At 40.9% G+C, this 13,387-nt stretch overlaps 1 protein-coding gene across 1 annotated transcript in view; it reads right to left on the reverse strand.

The window, feature by feature from the left end:
* PSMD1 (proteasome 26S subunit, non-ATPase 1) overlaps positions 1 to 13,387 on the reverse strand; it is a 64,478-nt gene that overhangs the window by 50,513 nt on the left and 578 nt on the right. Inside the window, exons 2-14 of the mRNA XM_039713435.1 lie at positions 11,915 to 11,958; positions 10,847 to 10,920; positions 10,431 to 10,600; positions 9,397 to 9,602; positions 8,041 to 8,184; positions 7,081 to 7,307; positions 5,632 to 5,695; positions 4,695 to 4,823; positions 3,594 to 3,682; positions 2,899 to 2,977; positions 2,227 to 2,400; positions 1,162 to 1,273; positions 363 to 559 (exon numbers count right to left, since the gene is read on the reverse strand). Of these exons, the coding sequence (XP_039569369.1) occupies positions 363 to 559; positions 1,162 to 1,273; positions 2,227 to 2,400; positions 2,899 to 2,977; positions 3,594 to 3,682; positions 4,695 to 4,823; positions 5,632 to 5,695; positions 7,081 to 7,307; positions 8,041 to 8,184; positions 9,397 to 9,602; positions 10,431 to 10,600; positions 10,847 to 10,920; positions 11,915 to 11,958 (1,709 nt within the window). The remainder of the gene's footprint in view (positions 1 to 362; positions 560 to 1,161; positions 1,274 to 2,226; positions 2,401 to 2,898; positions 2,978 to 3,593; positions 3,683 to 4,694; positions 4,824 to 5,631; positions 5,696 to 7,080; positions 7,308 to 8,040; positions 8,185 to 9,396; positions 9,603 to 10,430; positions 10,601 to 10,846; positions 10,921 to 11,914; positions 11,959 to 13,387) is intronic.

The following is a 13,387-nucleotide window of genomic DNA, read 5'->3' on the forward strand; positions in this document are numbered from 1 at the left end:
GAGTGTAGGGCAGAGGTGTCATTCTGCTTCTTACTTGCTATCTGCAATGATCACTGCCAGAGCCTTGAAATGACTCACCTGCAGCAAGTCTTGTCAGTTTTTAACCACTACATCCTGATCTACTCCCTGTTGCTGCTCACATGACTATGAAGACCAAGCATAAGGCTAAAGAAATACACAACGAAGCAGTGTTATTCTTGTATTTTTGATCAGAGTGCAGCAACTTGTGAAACAGTCCTACTTCAGGCCTATGTAAGAACTTCTTTGGTACAAAAGAGCCAACCCATCACAGCTGGAGATTCACAGACAGGAGGTCAGCCAGGTAACACAAGAGTCAAGGATGAAGTCACAGCTCAATTTACCTTATCTCTGCAGAGACTCTCAATGAGAGCATCTGCCTCCTCCATCCTCCCATACATGACCAGAGCGATTCCAACCGCGAGGCCTCGCAGGATCTTCTCATGCTGGGTTTCCTGTGCATAGCCAACCATGTCCTCAATAGCCTGGGCATTTTTAGATCCCAACATAACCAACCCCAGTGCCAGGCCAGCTGCCTCACCTGAAATGCAGAGAGAAGCAAAAAAGTCAACTCTGTTCCCAAAAGTAATAAATACTGTATCTAGAGAATCACACCGATGTAGGCCAATAGATCACTTCTGGACATCACCATGCCTAACAACTCCATTATTCATGGCAAAATATGTTTGTAACCACAATTTAGTACTTTTCAAGCTCAATTATCCCTTCCTTGGGCCAAGAGCTGCTGAGATAATTTTCCTATGAGCCCCATCAATGCAGCAGTAACTCCCACAAGCTTCTCCAAGCCTAACTCTCAGCTCAAAAAAGCACATGGCTCTGGAGAACAGTCACACTAAAGAAAAAGCATATGACAAAGAAAAGAACGGACCAAAAAAGGGGCTGTTTAAAGACCTAGCCTGTCTTATCAAAACTTGCCACAGTGCCAGTCGTGACAGGATCTCTGAACATTACTGACACATAACTAAAGAACCATAATGATCAGGAAAAGGTCAGTAAGTAAAACACAGCTAGAAACAATCTATGCTGCTAACAGAAAACCTGGGGGAAAAAAACATGACCAAAAAACCCCAGGTGCCTGATAAGGCCTCAGATGGTTATTTGCTTTGAAAGCAGAACATTTACCTGTCACTGCATCATCCTGGTACAGATTTGTTTTCAGCAGATCATACACATCTTGACGTGCTGTCCCCATGGCAGCCAGCCCCAAGCCCAGGCTGCCACCATGTCGCACAATCTAGAGAAGCACATACAAGTTCAGTCAGAAAGCAGGGAACAGTATGGCTTCAGCTGAAGCACACATCTTTCCATCAATATAAACCTGCAACCTTTTAGCCCCAAACCAACCCAAAATGATCTCTTGACCTGCTAGAAATAGCACTTTCACAGTCTCAGGCAGCAGGTCCAGTGAAAGAGGCAGAAAATAGAAGAAAAACAGTTCAAAAGCCCTTAAACAGCATGTAACAGAAGCTTAACACACAGCACAGAAGACTTTCTAGTAACTTCAAAATCTTCTCCCCCAATGAGTGGTTTATGTAAAACCAAAAATTTGTGCCATGTGTAAAAACCACTATCTAGTAATAGCTTTTAAATAAAAGGGTTAAAAGGTACCCACTTAAAAACAGTCCATAACCTCTTTTATTCTAACAATGGATACATTTACAGTAAGACTAGTAGGATCTGTTCATGGAATTTAAAAAAAAAAAAAGTAATTAGATTCAACAAGGAGAAAGAGGCAGCATGCTGAGACAAAGACCTATTCCCAACTTAAAAAGATATTTTTCGTAGAGGTCTACAAACACTAAGTGCAGAAGTAAAACACTTCTTATTGTGTAAGATGCATTAGAACTACAGGTCATGTCAGCAGAAACATTTTGTGGCTTATTTCCTTGACAACTAAGCTATAAACAATAACAGTGCCTGAATGCTGCAGGTCCACTAGCAAAACAAAGCAGATAAAACAAGCAGTAAATATGATGAAGCTACAGTCACTGTCAAGTACCTAAGAATTCCTAAAAATCCTACCTAAACCTTAAGCAACAGATTGTTAAGACCAACCTTTGAGACCCAGAGGAGGTTTGAGTACCACACTGCTGCTTCATTACCTCTACCCCCCCACTACTAAACCAGCCAGCACCCTCCTGCATATTGCCAACAAAACAAAGGCTCACTGCAGAGCCCAGTACACACATCATTACTGGCATTCTTCAGCTGGTTCAGCAAGTAGTCAATGATGTCCCCGCCGTGGTTGGCATGGATGAGACCCAAGGCGTAGAGGCCTCCTCCCTCCTGGTAGGCTGACCCTGGAGAGGTGTCCTTGGGCAGGTAGGTTGCCATCAGCTGTAATGCTTCTTTCTCATGACCCTGGATGTCCAGTGTCCAGCAGGAAGGGAAGACAGTGGGAAATGAAATGTGAAAAAACAGCAAAGTAATATTTAAACATGTGTTATAGCCATTACTTTCTCCACTAAAACCAGTATTTTAGTGCCACACATCACTGTTCAAGCAACTGAAAGTTACTACAGTAAGGAACTTTGCTATGTCCCAATATAACTTGCAATTTTAATACCTAGAAACTATTAAATCTGTTCAATTCACAAAGGAAGAGTTAGAAAAAATACTCTCTCCTTGAGCTATGTTATCCCAGCAACTTTTTGATTCTCAGCAAACATACCATAAATTATATTGGATGTCAGATGAAATAATATAAACACAGCTTTTTTAGTGCAAAGACACAAAATATGTTACAGCTGTGCCAGGTACACTGGAGTGCAGGCACCATTCAGAATCCCTATTTCCACATTTGCAGTGTTCACAAATCAAGCATTTATAGTGAGCAGATGGAAATGAATGCAATGTTACCTTGTGTATAACACCCAAGCTGGCAGTAGCAGTAAACTTAGCCCAGTTGGTGGCCCTGGCCAGCCACTCCAAATTGTCTCTAGAAGATGAAAAGAGAAAGGTTATACAAAGTTTCTCATACAGCCTGTTCCTAGTCCTGTAAGCAGGGTTTAAGAGCACTGAAGACTGCTTTCAAACTAAATAGCAGCTCCAGAAGGGAAGGCAGCTAACCACATTTCCACTTTACATTTCTCTCTCGTTCATCATTCCTGATTTTTGTCTGGTTGTAGTCAAGCTTCCAGACATGGGTGATATCAGTGAAAGATAGAGAACTGCTCAATATGCAGCCCATCAATTATCTGGGAGAAACTTTAGCAGGGTTTCTGCAGCTTTCCTGAAGTCCCTTGTAAGGTCAGCCCTAGCATTTCCCCTACAACAGTCATTCAGTACTGTCAGTCTCTACCATAAGAAGATACATCTCAGAAACTCTCTAACTGGTAAACAGAGAGAAGAGAAATTCCAGACCTTCACCCTCCAAGCTGTTCATATAGTTAGCAGTTAAACAAAGCCAGTTTGTGAGAATAGAGAAAAGGAAACAATTCTCTAACACCACCAGAGTTCTGCAGTTACCACTCTTGACCTATCAAGTTAAGAAGGGAGACAATGTTGTTCAAACACCTCTAAATGACATTGCAGCTTCCTTGGCATAGATTTACCTAAGGAACTGGTCACTGGTTGTCCCACAGTGCATAAAGGAGTTTGCAATAACAGTTGCAGTATGACACACGGAATTCCTTACTGCATCCTGAAAGAACAAGAACAACCAGTAGCATCACTCAGCAGAAGATCTGCCCAAGGTCGCTTAACAAGCTTGCCAGTACAGTAGAAAAATGGACTGTAATGATCCTCAATTTAACCAGCAATTTCCCTGTAATCAGCTAATAGATTGCTAATACACTCTAACATATCCTCTAGCCATCTTTCCCATGCAAAATGATCCTTTATGTGAGTTTCTTTCAGAAATGTGATTATTCAAATTGCCACTTAACTGGAGAACCACCCTGCTCTGCTTCCCAGAACTGAGCACTCACAGCGAGTGCTGCTGACGTTCCCAGGCTGTTCCCAGAACTCTGCTGCAGAATCCTGAACACTTCACCAGCAGATGGAAAAAATTTTCCAATACATTTGACATGTCATCTGAAATAGATGAGCCCACTAACAAGCAATTACTTGCCCCTACTACTTTTACTGACAATGTGCATCTTATTTCACAAATAAAAAACTTCTCCTACAGATTCTAGTAAGTATTTAAGAGTCTAGTTTACCTGTAAGTTTTAATTTGCCCACCCTTAAGTAACACCTTCTAAAATAAAACCAGTTACTCCATTCACTAACTCTGTCTACATTACAGTATCTGATTGGTTTTGCCTCCCACATGGAAATATTGGTTTTTTACTACATATCAGGATTTCCTTGCCAAGCTGAAGGGCTTACCTAACATCTCAACCAAGATACCAACATACTGTAACCCATAGTCCTGGCTGACTCCTCCCTTCCCAACCAGCAGCATTTGCAATGGATCTGACAGAGATCTGGAGGGTAAATTTTGCCCATCTTACTGAACAGATGAAAAAAAAAAACACCAAAAAAAAAAGTGAGAAAAAGATGAGTTTCTATAACTAATAAAAAAAAAAACCTAATTAAAATATCAACATGCTAATAGCAGGCTATCATTAAAAACAATAGCAGCGTGGTCAAAAGCAACACAGGATGGATCAGATAAATCCAAGACAACCATATTTAACAAAGTCTCTTACCTTTGTGTTTTTGAGGATCATGAGATCTGTATTGTTGTTTCGTATTAAAAATTGCAGATGTAACTCGATGGCCATTTCCCCACTTAAAATTTTAATCATTTTTGAGATCTGGTCCTTAGGCTCTGGGTTCTACACACACAAGCAAAAAGGGAAAAAAATCCATGGGAACCCATCTATGACTCTACTAAAATACAATTCAAGAGAAACCACTCTGGTATGTCCCCATCACCATATTCCAAAACCTATCAGGTTTTAGGCCTAAAAAGACATTGTTTCTGTCCTTGGTGCACAAGCCCAAACCTCCCAGAAATCAAATATTTTGTGCACAGCAGTGCAGGTGGAGAAGAGACTCCTCAAAAAGAAATGTATTCTTTCATTGAAAGCAAAAGAATCTGGGAGACATCTGACATTCTGCAAACTGCTGTTTGGCATTACAGAGACAGTAAGTCTCCTGCCAGAGGCAAACCCTTTTATAAATGAACCTGTATTTCCATGGAAAAGAAACCATGTTACATCAGCATCCCTTCCTGCCTCTCCTGCAGAACAGCATCAGTTCTACCCAACCAGAACTACAGTTGGGTTTTTGAAAGAAGGAAGAGGTTTTCAGCAGCAGTTAAATTTCAGGCCTTTCTTTTGGGATTAGTTAATTGTTTCAATATCAAAAAGCAAATACATGGACCAGATCTGTCTCCTTTTTCAGAACTCAGTAATTCCTACTGAACTCTGACCATTTCCCACTCTCACACAGCTTTCAGTATCTGAACTGCTGGACATTAAGCCAGATTTTTAGCCCTCAGAGATCATCTGTCACCTTTTCTCCAAGCACACAGAAAAGGAATTCCATTCTTTATTAGCCAAACCAATTTAGAAATCCTAGACATCCAAAGAGAACACATAAGAAAAACTAAATAAGGTCTGTTTCAAAAATAGCACTCACAACTTCTGCAGATCTCCCTGCTGCACAAGTGCTTCCTGGTTTCTCTTCTGCTTCCATAGCATCACTGAAATAAAATAAAAATGAAAAATGCATCACTTGCAACAAGTCAGGAACTGTAATTATGGCTGAACATTGTCCTGAAGGAGTAACCTGGGATTTGGAGATGATGACTGGAAAAGAGGACTTTGACAGAACAAGGGCTCACTATCTGGAGCTCACTGCTGCACAGAAAACTCCTCCTCCACTCAATTTTCAGGGAACTTGAAGGCAAAGGCCTGGAAAACCCTACTCTCTTATTCCACCTACAGAGACAACAAAAATAAAGGTGCTTGTAGGGAAGCACAGACACAGGTGAGAAAACAAGGTCAACAAACAAGGCATCAAGGATAATTATATCCTCCCCTAGAAGCCTTGTGCTTGTCACTATTAGCATGGATCCTAGAGTGTTGACACAGAAATGAAACACATTAAGCTGTTGTTAGCACCTTGTTCTAATGCTTCACAGGCTGACATAAATTACTCTGTGTCTTTCCTTTTATTCCACTGGAAAAGAAAAGAGGAAGAGGAAAATTCTTGCCATGCCTGTGTCACTGATTCAAAAGTATAAATACTCAGCTCCACAGCTGGATAAACCCCTATGTTCAGCCAGCCTGGATCTAGGTGGGATTTTCCATCACACACTATCAAAGAGTGCTGGGAGCAGGTTGTGCACAGACATGAGAGCTCTGGTGAAAGTACCAGTAAGCATTCTATTGATTCTGTGATTACAGAGCAGATGGAGCACAAACTTCTTCCATGCTGCCCCTGAGCTGGGCAGCAACCTTAGCACAGGTTGGACAGTTCTCCCGTAAGTCAACAAAAGAAGAAATAAAGATGACAGAATGGGTAATGCCAACCTGCATTTTTCTTAAGAGCACCTTCCTGTAGTTAAGATCTGTGATACTGACCACTGAACATATCCTTAAAAACTCAAAGTAGATTTGAAGCAGCTCTTCTGAACTGCAAGTACAAGAGGGTCTGTTGACACCACAGTATCATCTCAGCTCACTCTTCTAACAAGCTGTTATTGAAACCAAACTTGCACATAGCTGTGATGAGCTTTTTCCCTGAACTCCTCCCTTCCTTAGCTCTGCAAGTTGCTGCCAAGACCACATAGAATCAGCAACCCCAAGCAACTTATGCTGTAGCTTAATGAATTATTGCTCATTAGCTGAACCCCAGTGTAACTGCTCTGTGCTTATCTCAACTGCAAAGAAAAATCCCCTTAAAAACAAGTGGATTTTGTTAATACACAATTTTGTTTTGAGCAAATGGCATGTCTTGCCTATACTTAAGTAAAGGGGAGTAACTTGATAGCTTGTAAAAAGCATTCATATATGGAACATGAGGCTCCCTTAGAGCAGAACTGGAGCCAAAGAACTCCACCACCTCTCAAGTCCATGTCCTCACCTGTCCTTCTCCGACCCAGGGACAGTGCCTGTGTTGGTGGATCCAGGCACGGAGGCAATGGGAGTTCCAACCGTGCGCAGATTCTGGATGACAGAGGACAGGAACTGCTGGCTCGCACTTTCATACAGGTCAAAGCAAATTTGGTAGGCCATGAGAAGGTTATCATCCTTCACCAATTTTTCCAAGATGTCACTCACAGCCTGTGGGTCATCCAGGAATATCAGGCACTGAGCAGGAGAAATGGAAGAACAGAAAAAAAATAGGAGAAGACATTAGATACTTCAGAATGAGAAAGCAACACCACCCAAGGCCACATTCCAATGCTCTCATCTGCTGCTCCACAGAATACCCCCTTCAAAGAGAGAAAATTTTTCTCTCTTTTATCAAAGACAATAGAAAACTCAGAAGGGTTTTCATAGAAAACCAAGATTTGTCCTACTAGACACAGAAATTCAAAAGCACATTGAAGAAGCACCAGTCATTCTGTAGGGATGTCTCAGCTGAAATGAAACAGGCATAACTCTGAGTCACATGGCATACCAAGACTGGAAAGATCTGAGAACATCTGAGTAACTTCACAACTGGTTGTCTAAACACTTTCAGACAATGGCTTACCCAAAAACAAAGCACTGGTAATGTTCTTGTGAGGAATAAATAAAATTCCAAGCTGTGAACCTACCATCTGATACTCCCTACATAGGCTTAAAATATTCTGTCAGAGTTGTCTGTGTCCTCAAACTGCCTTTGAACGGATTTCTTTCTCTATAAATTGACCAAATATGCAATCTTTACATCTCTTTTTCAAGTTGGTCTCACTCTGATATATGTTGGAAGCACGCAACCAGGAAAATATATTTCATTTAACTGAACAAAAGACAGAGAACAGGTAGATGTCACGCCAAATATAACCAAAGAAGTGCAACTTTTTATTATTTTTAAAGATGACTTTGAAAAGTTTACCTGGCACACATTGATGAAGTCTGGTTTCTCCAGATTCATGTAGATTTTAACTAGAACTCTCAAGACTTTGTTACGAAACTGTTTATTCTGCATCAAAGACATACAGAGCTTCAAGCTATAGGCCAGCATCCCAGGAACATCATTCTGAAAGAAAATTCAGGGATATCAAACATCAGACTGACAAGCAGGAAAAGCTACCCTTTTTCTAAAGCAGACCAAATGTGCATATAAATCTTCACAGTTTCCTTTCCTATTTTCAGAAAAGCTTATAATTAGGTGTATTGCAGTTTAAAGAAAAAACACCATCAAAATCATGCAGGACCAATATTTAGTTCAGAAGCTAAAACATGCAAAATATTAACTCATAAGTACAGTATCTATCTTCCCTTCACCCTTCTTGTTCAAACAATCAGTTTTGAATCCAGTGAAATTCATTGCACTAACATAAAATGTCAGCAAAACAAACCACCAAGAAAAGATCAAGCCTGAGAAATTGATTTGGTTACTAGACCTCAGAAAGGTAATTCAAAATGAAGGATTTATAATGGCAGGTTATTAAATGCATATGACAACAAAGAGAACAATGAAAGCAAGATGGATGCCTTATGATTATCACTCATACACAGAAATGGGAAACACCTAAACATACATAAAAGTTGTAAACTGAAAAGCAGTAAAATTTAAAGGATTCAAGCTATCTGTCTGGGATATGATTGAGATACTACAGCATAACAAGATTGCACACAACTGCTGAGCTGCTGCAGATGACTCTAGGCCTGCTTCTCTTACTGCCTCCAACAGTAACAAGACTTACCTTAAAGCCTCAGTGAAAGACTTTAAAGCCAAGGTGCATCATCTTGGAGTCACTGCAGGCCAAGACTGCACACAGTCACCAAAAATTAGAGCAGCTCACCCACCTACTGGAGTTTCTTCTTTTGTTTGACATGAATAAATCACTTACTCAGCTCTAAGGATGCCTTCCCACAGTGAATTACAGCAGTTGATAGACAACTAAATAAAAGGGCTGTTCTTACATTATACCAGTATTGTATTTCTGCCAGTAGCTGACAGGGAATACCTTAAGAAGAGGGCACATAGCCAAGCCTCTTGGGAATATTTTCCCATAAATTTGTGGCTCAAGGATTTCCTAAAGGTAGGGGGGATCTTTCTATACTTGACAGTCCCAAGTGGCTCTGCTTTCTATCAACATACTGAACTGAAAACCCCTGAGTTTTATCTTTTGTTCTGTTCACACAAAACAGGGCAAGTTCCACAGCAACATGGATCTTGCACTTGACTTCTGGGTCCATACCTGGAAAAGCCTAGCTACAGGCACCTCCTGTCTCTTGCACATACCGACTCAAGGATGGTTTTCTCAAAGATGTCCAGCCTGCGCGTCTCCAGAGCGATGCCGATGGCCTGCTTGTACTTGTGGTCATCCAAGCACCGCTGGAACATTTTGTTCACTATCCCTTCCAGCCTCTCATCCACGGGTTTCTTCTCCCCTTCTGGCAGCTCTGCATTCTCCACACACTGCTTGGTATAGTGGTCGATACATTTTGCTGAAGAGATAATGAACAGATATGGGGGGAAAAGTCAAGTTCCCAGATTTTTGCAGTTTTGTACAGGTGAAGAGACCAGCATGTGCATGAACATGTTCTACCAGCAAGTACAGTAGGGGAAATTACACATTTGTGTAGTCATATACAGATAATAGTGGAAAACACTTATCTCCTAACCAACTCTGACTCTAGTGCTGAAAACAAGTAGGTATTTTAAAAATTAAACCAATGATATGATCTTTTCTCAAGTGTCATGCTAAATAAATGAGAAAACAGCAGTAGGAGACTTCCTAGCTCCACTGCAAACACCAGTTGGGGGGACTGAAAGCCAGCCCAGCTCCATCATATCCTGTAAAAAGCAAGTGACTCCAGCAGATGAGATTTTTAAAAGGCATTGAAATTATACCTGCAGTCAACTGCTGACTTGCCATCTTGTTGTGGGTGGATAAACACAACTGTCCCTCTCAATTAGGTGTGCAGCTGCACTTACCAGTCAATTACTTCCAAAGTCATGCTGAAACTGATAACATCAGCACACAGATGAGAGAAAGGACAATAAACAACCAAAGCAATCTTATTAGGAATTCACTATAGAATAAGGGTTAAGAATGGGAAAAGAACTCCAGAACTCCAAAGTCAGTTCCATTACAGAATCCCAAAATATAAGAAAGTACAAATAAACTGGGTAAAATTAGCTGCAGCATTGGTTTAAATGAGCACAAAGACAGCAAGAAGAATACAGAGAAAAAAGCTAAACCAAGTAAAATTTCAAAGTTACAGCAGCTGTGACAACACGAGAGCTTTTCCTTTGCAGCAACAGTTCTTTACCAATGATCGTCTCCACGTATTCCGAGTTGTCGTTGACATTGAAGAGGTCACCAGCTCCCAGGGCATAGTTCAGGGATTCCTCAAAGGCTCCCAGGTGGTAAAAAACTTTAGAAGCAACCAGAGCAGCAAACTGGCGGCTCCGAAACCCTTCGTCTTCGTAGAGAACTTCACTGCAGAGGAGGGAGAGAAGAGCATCAGCTCTGGGTGCTCAGATCTTGTTAAGGACAAATGACTCAAGTACAAGCTTGACTGAACTTGAATCTTTGGGACCACAGCTCCAACCCCACAACCACACACATCAGAGATTTCTAGGAAATATGGAGCTACATGCTGTATTAACCATTGTCAAGAAACCAGAACTACAGCCACTTCATATCCCATGTTCTTTTTAAGCACTATTAAGTGTCTTCTCTTACATTTTGTCCACTGACTCAGAGATTTCTGCCCAGAAGTCATTGACAACAGCATTCAACTTGTGAAGAGCAAACTCCTAAAAAAACCAAAAAAGGTAAAGTTATATTATATTACAAATGCATTTACCACCTTTTCCCAGTAAAAATGAAGTAGATTCTATGATGAATATCATGAACACTGACCCATTTCAACAGGAAATTCTATTTTAAAAGATCTTTGCAAGCATTCACTAATCTTTGCAAGTCCTTTGCAAATAAAGAGCTGTTCACTTCACAGGTAAGACAACTCTAGCATTCCCTTCCATGGCCTCTCTCTGATGAATGACTGGCTGATGTGTCTGACAGATGAAATTGTGACAACCTTTGTGCAGCACATGGAATCAACCTGTGGCCTGCAGCAGCCAACTCTATTTATCTGTATGGACACAGTACTTCAGATGATAAACAAACCACAATCAGCCCACTTGTAATCAGCTCACAGCAAAATCAGGGATCATTCAGATCCATTACTACCTATGTGTGCATCCAAGAAGAACAATTAGGGAATTACAAATATTGAAAAGTGCATGTTCCAACACCACCACTCTCAGTGCTGATCTTCTGTGGATTCATACCCTCTGTGCCCTGGAAAGTTTCTGTTGCTGTTTTCTTCTTGTTGCATTATTACTGTGATTTTTTTCCAAGTGAAAACTTGAACTGTGATTTTGTTCTACATTGGTTAAATTATTCTAAAAACCTGAGCTGTTCTTCAGCTTTGAATTTTACATAGTAAAAATGCAGCCCCTGGAACAATTTTAAGTAACAAAGCCCCATTACTACCAGAGAGCTTTCATCAATAGAGAATTTTGCATTTGAAGCTCAGTTTGATCCATGCTCAAAACAATGAAGTTTTCAATCTGTTATCATTTATTCATTTATCATTATTATCTTTCTTTTAGCTTTCAGGCTAGATACAGTTTGGTGCCCACATGCTGCTGCCTAACCATGAATTACTGAGATCTGCTCCTTTTTTATTTTAAGCTCTCCACATAATGCATTTGCTGTTACTTGCTCTCATATGTAAGAGCTTACCTTGAGCTGTGGCTCTTCTTCATCCAGAAGAGAGATAATTCCAGCTGCAAAACAAAATCATGGTTACTTTTGGTTTCTCTGTATCAAAAGTAAGCTTGTCATTTAGTTTAAAACCAACAGAACAGGAAAGAAGGCTGTCTCTGGAACACCAATTTTAAATGTTCAGTACAAAACTTCAAAGGTCAGATTCAAGTTTGTATTAAATATAATGTAAAATAGTTCAAAATTTATAACTGGAAAGGTACATTATTTATAAAAGGTGATCCTTCCTAGGGGAAAACAGAATTTTTCCATGCCAAGGAAACTGGCCTCATGGATGAGGTGAGATGTACCTCACAGCTTTGTGCTTTTGACTGCTGATCCTGTCCCAGAACATTTGTGCAGTTACAGAAATACTGTTTAACTGACATGACTGAGGTTCAAGGGATAGGTGGTTTCATTGCCAGACTGCAAAGATGCAATGGAAAGGGCTGGAATATGATCTGATCAAAGTCCAACACAATTCACTGCTTTAAATCTTTAATCTGTTGTACAGCTTCTCTAAATCTGAAAAAAAACACATGGAACTGGAAAGGCCAGCAAGCCTTGGGAGGGCTGAACTGGGCTCCCAAAAGATCCTGACAAATCCAAAGGAGCAGGTCCAAACCAAAATGTACAAACACAGACTCTGAACAGTACAGGGGGTTAAGATAAAATATGAGCAATAATATCATCTGGCTGCAGTGGGAGGCAGAGGAGCCAAACCTCACACAGATGTGTAAGTGAGAGCAGTTCCTGGCAGCTCCATGGGGCACCTTCCCCTGCCCGGTGCTGGCACCACGTGTGAGCCATGAGCAAAGCAGGGGGCTGGGAACAGGAGCCCTGGCAGCAGCTCCTGCCTGGAGGCTCCCAACAGACACCTGGGGAGGGTGCAGGGCAGCTCCAGCAAGAAGGGAACCATCTGATCCTCGTGTCAGATATTAACAGGAAGAGTAACACAAACTTTAGTGAAGCATCAGAGAGGGAGGTTTGATGATCTGGAAAGTTTTCTCACAAGAACACATTTATTCCTTTGCCTAATGAAGCTGAGGATCCTCAGTCATCGGGAATTGTTCCTAAAGACCAGCTTAGACACACATCCATCAGTAACAGGAATTGAAGGAACACCACTCTTGGGCAAAGAAGGAACATTCAGCAGCCATCCCACTTCCAGCTCCTTCCAGCTGTTTCCTGCATCTCTGCACCAAATGTCTGCTTCGGGATTTCATTATTTTTATTATTATTTTAAATAAGTTCCTGCATTTACCTGATCTGTCAGGAGAATGCAATCTCACTCCTACACACCACCTACATACCCCACTCCCACATACCATTTTTACATTTTTTCAACGCCTCTAAAATTAATTCCTACTTTTCCTCAATTAAAATAAAGACTTAAACAAAGGGTTCAGAAGAGAAAGCTCCCTGGACACTGTCACCCTCTGCTTGGTTTTT

Source organism: Passer montanus, unplaced genomic scaffold (genome assembly GCF_014805655.1).
Source record: "Passer montanus isolate IOZ18808 unplaced genomic scaffold, ASM1480565v1 scaffold29, whole genome shotgun sequence".
In the NCBI taxonomy this organism is placed as follows: Eukaryota; Metazoa; Chordata; class Aves; order Passeriformes; family Passeridae; genus Passer; species Passer montanus.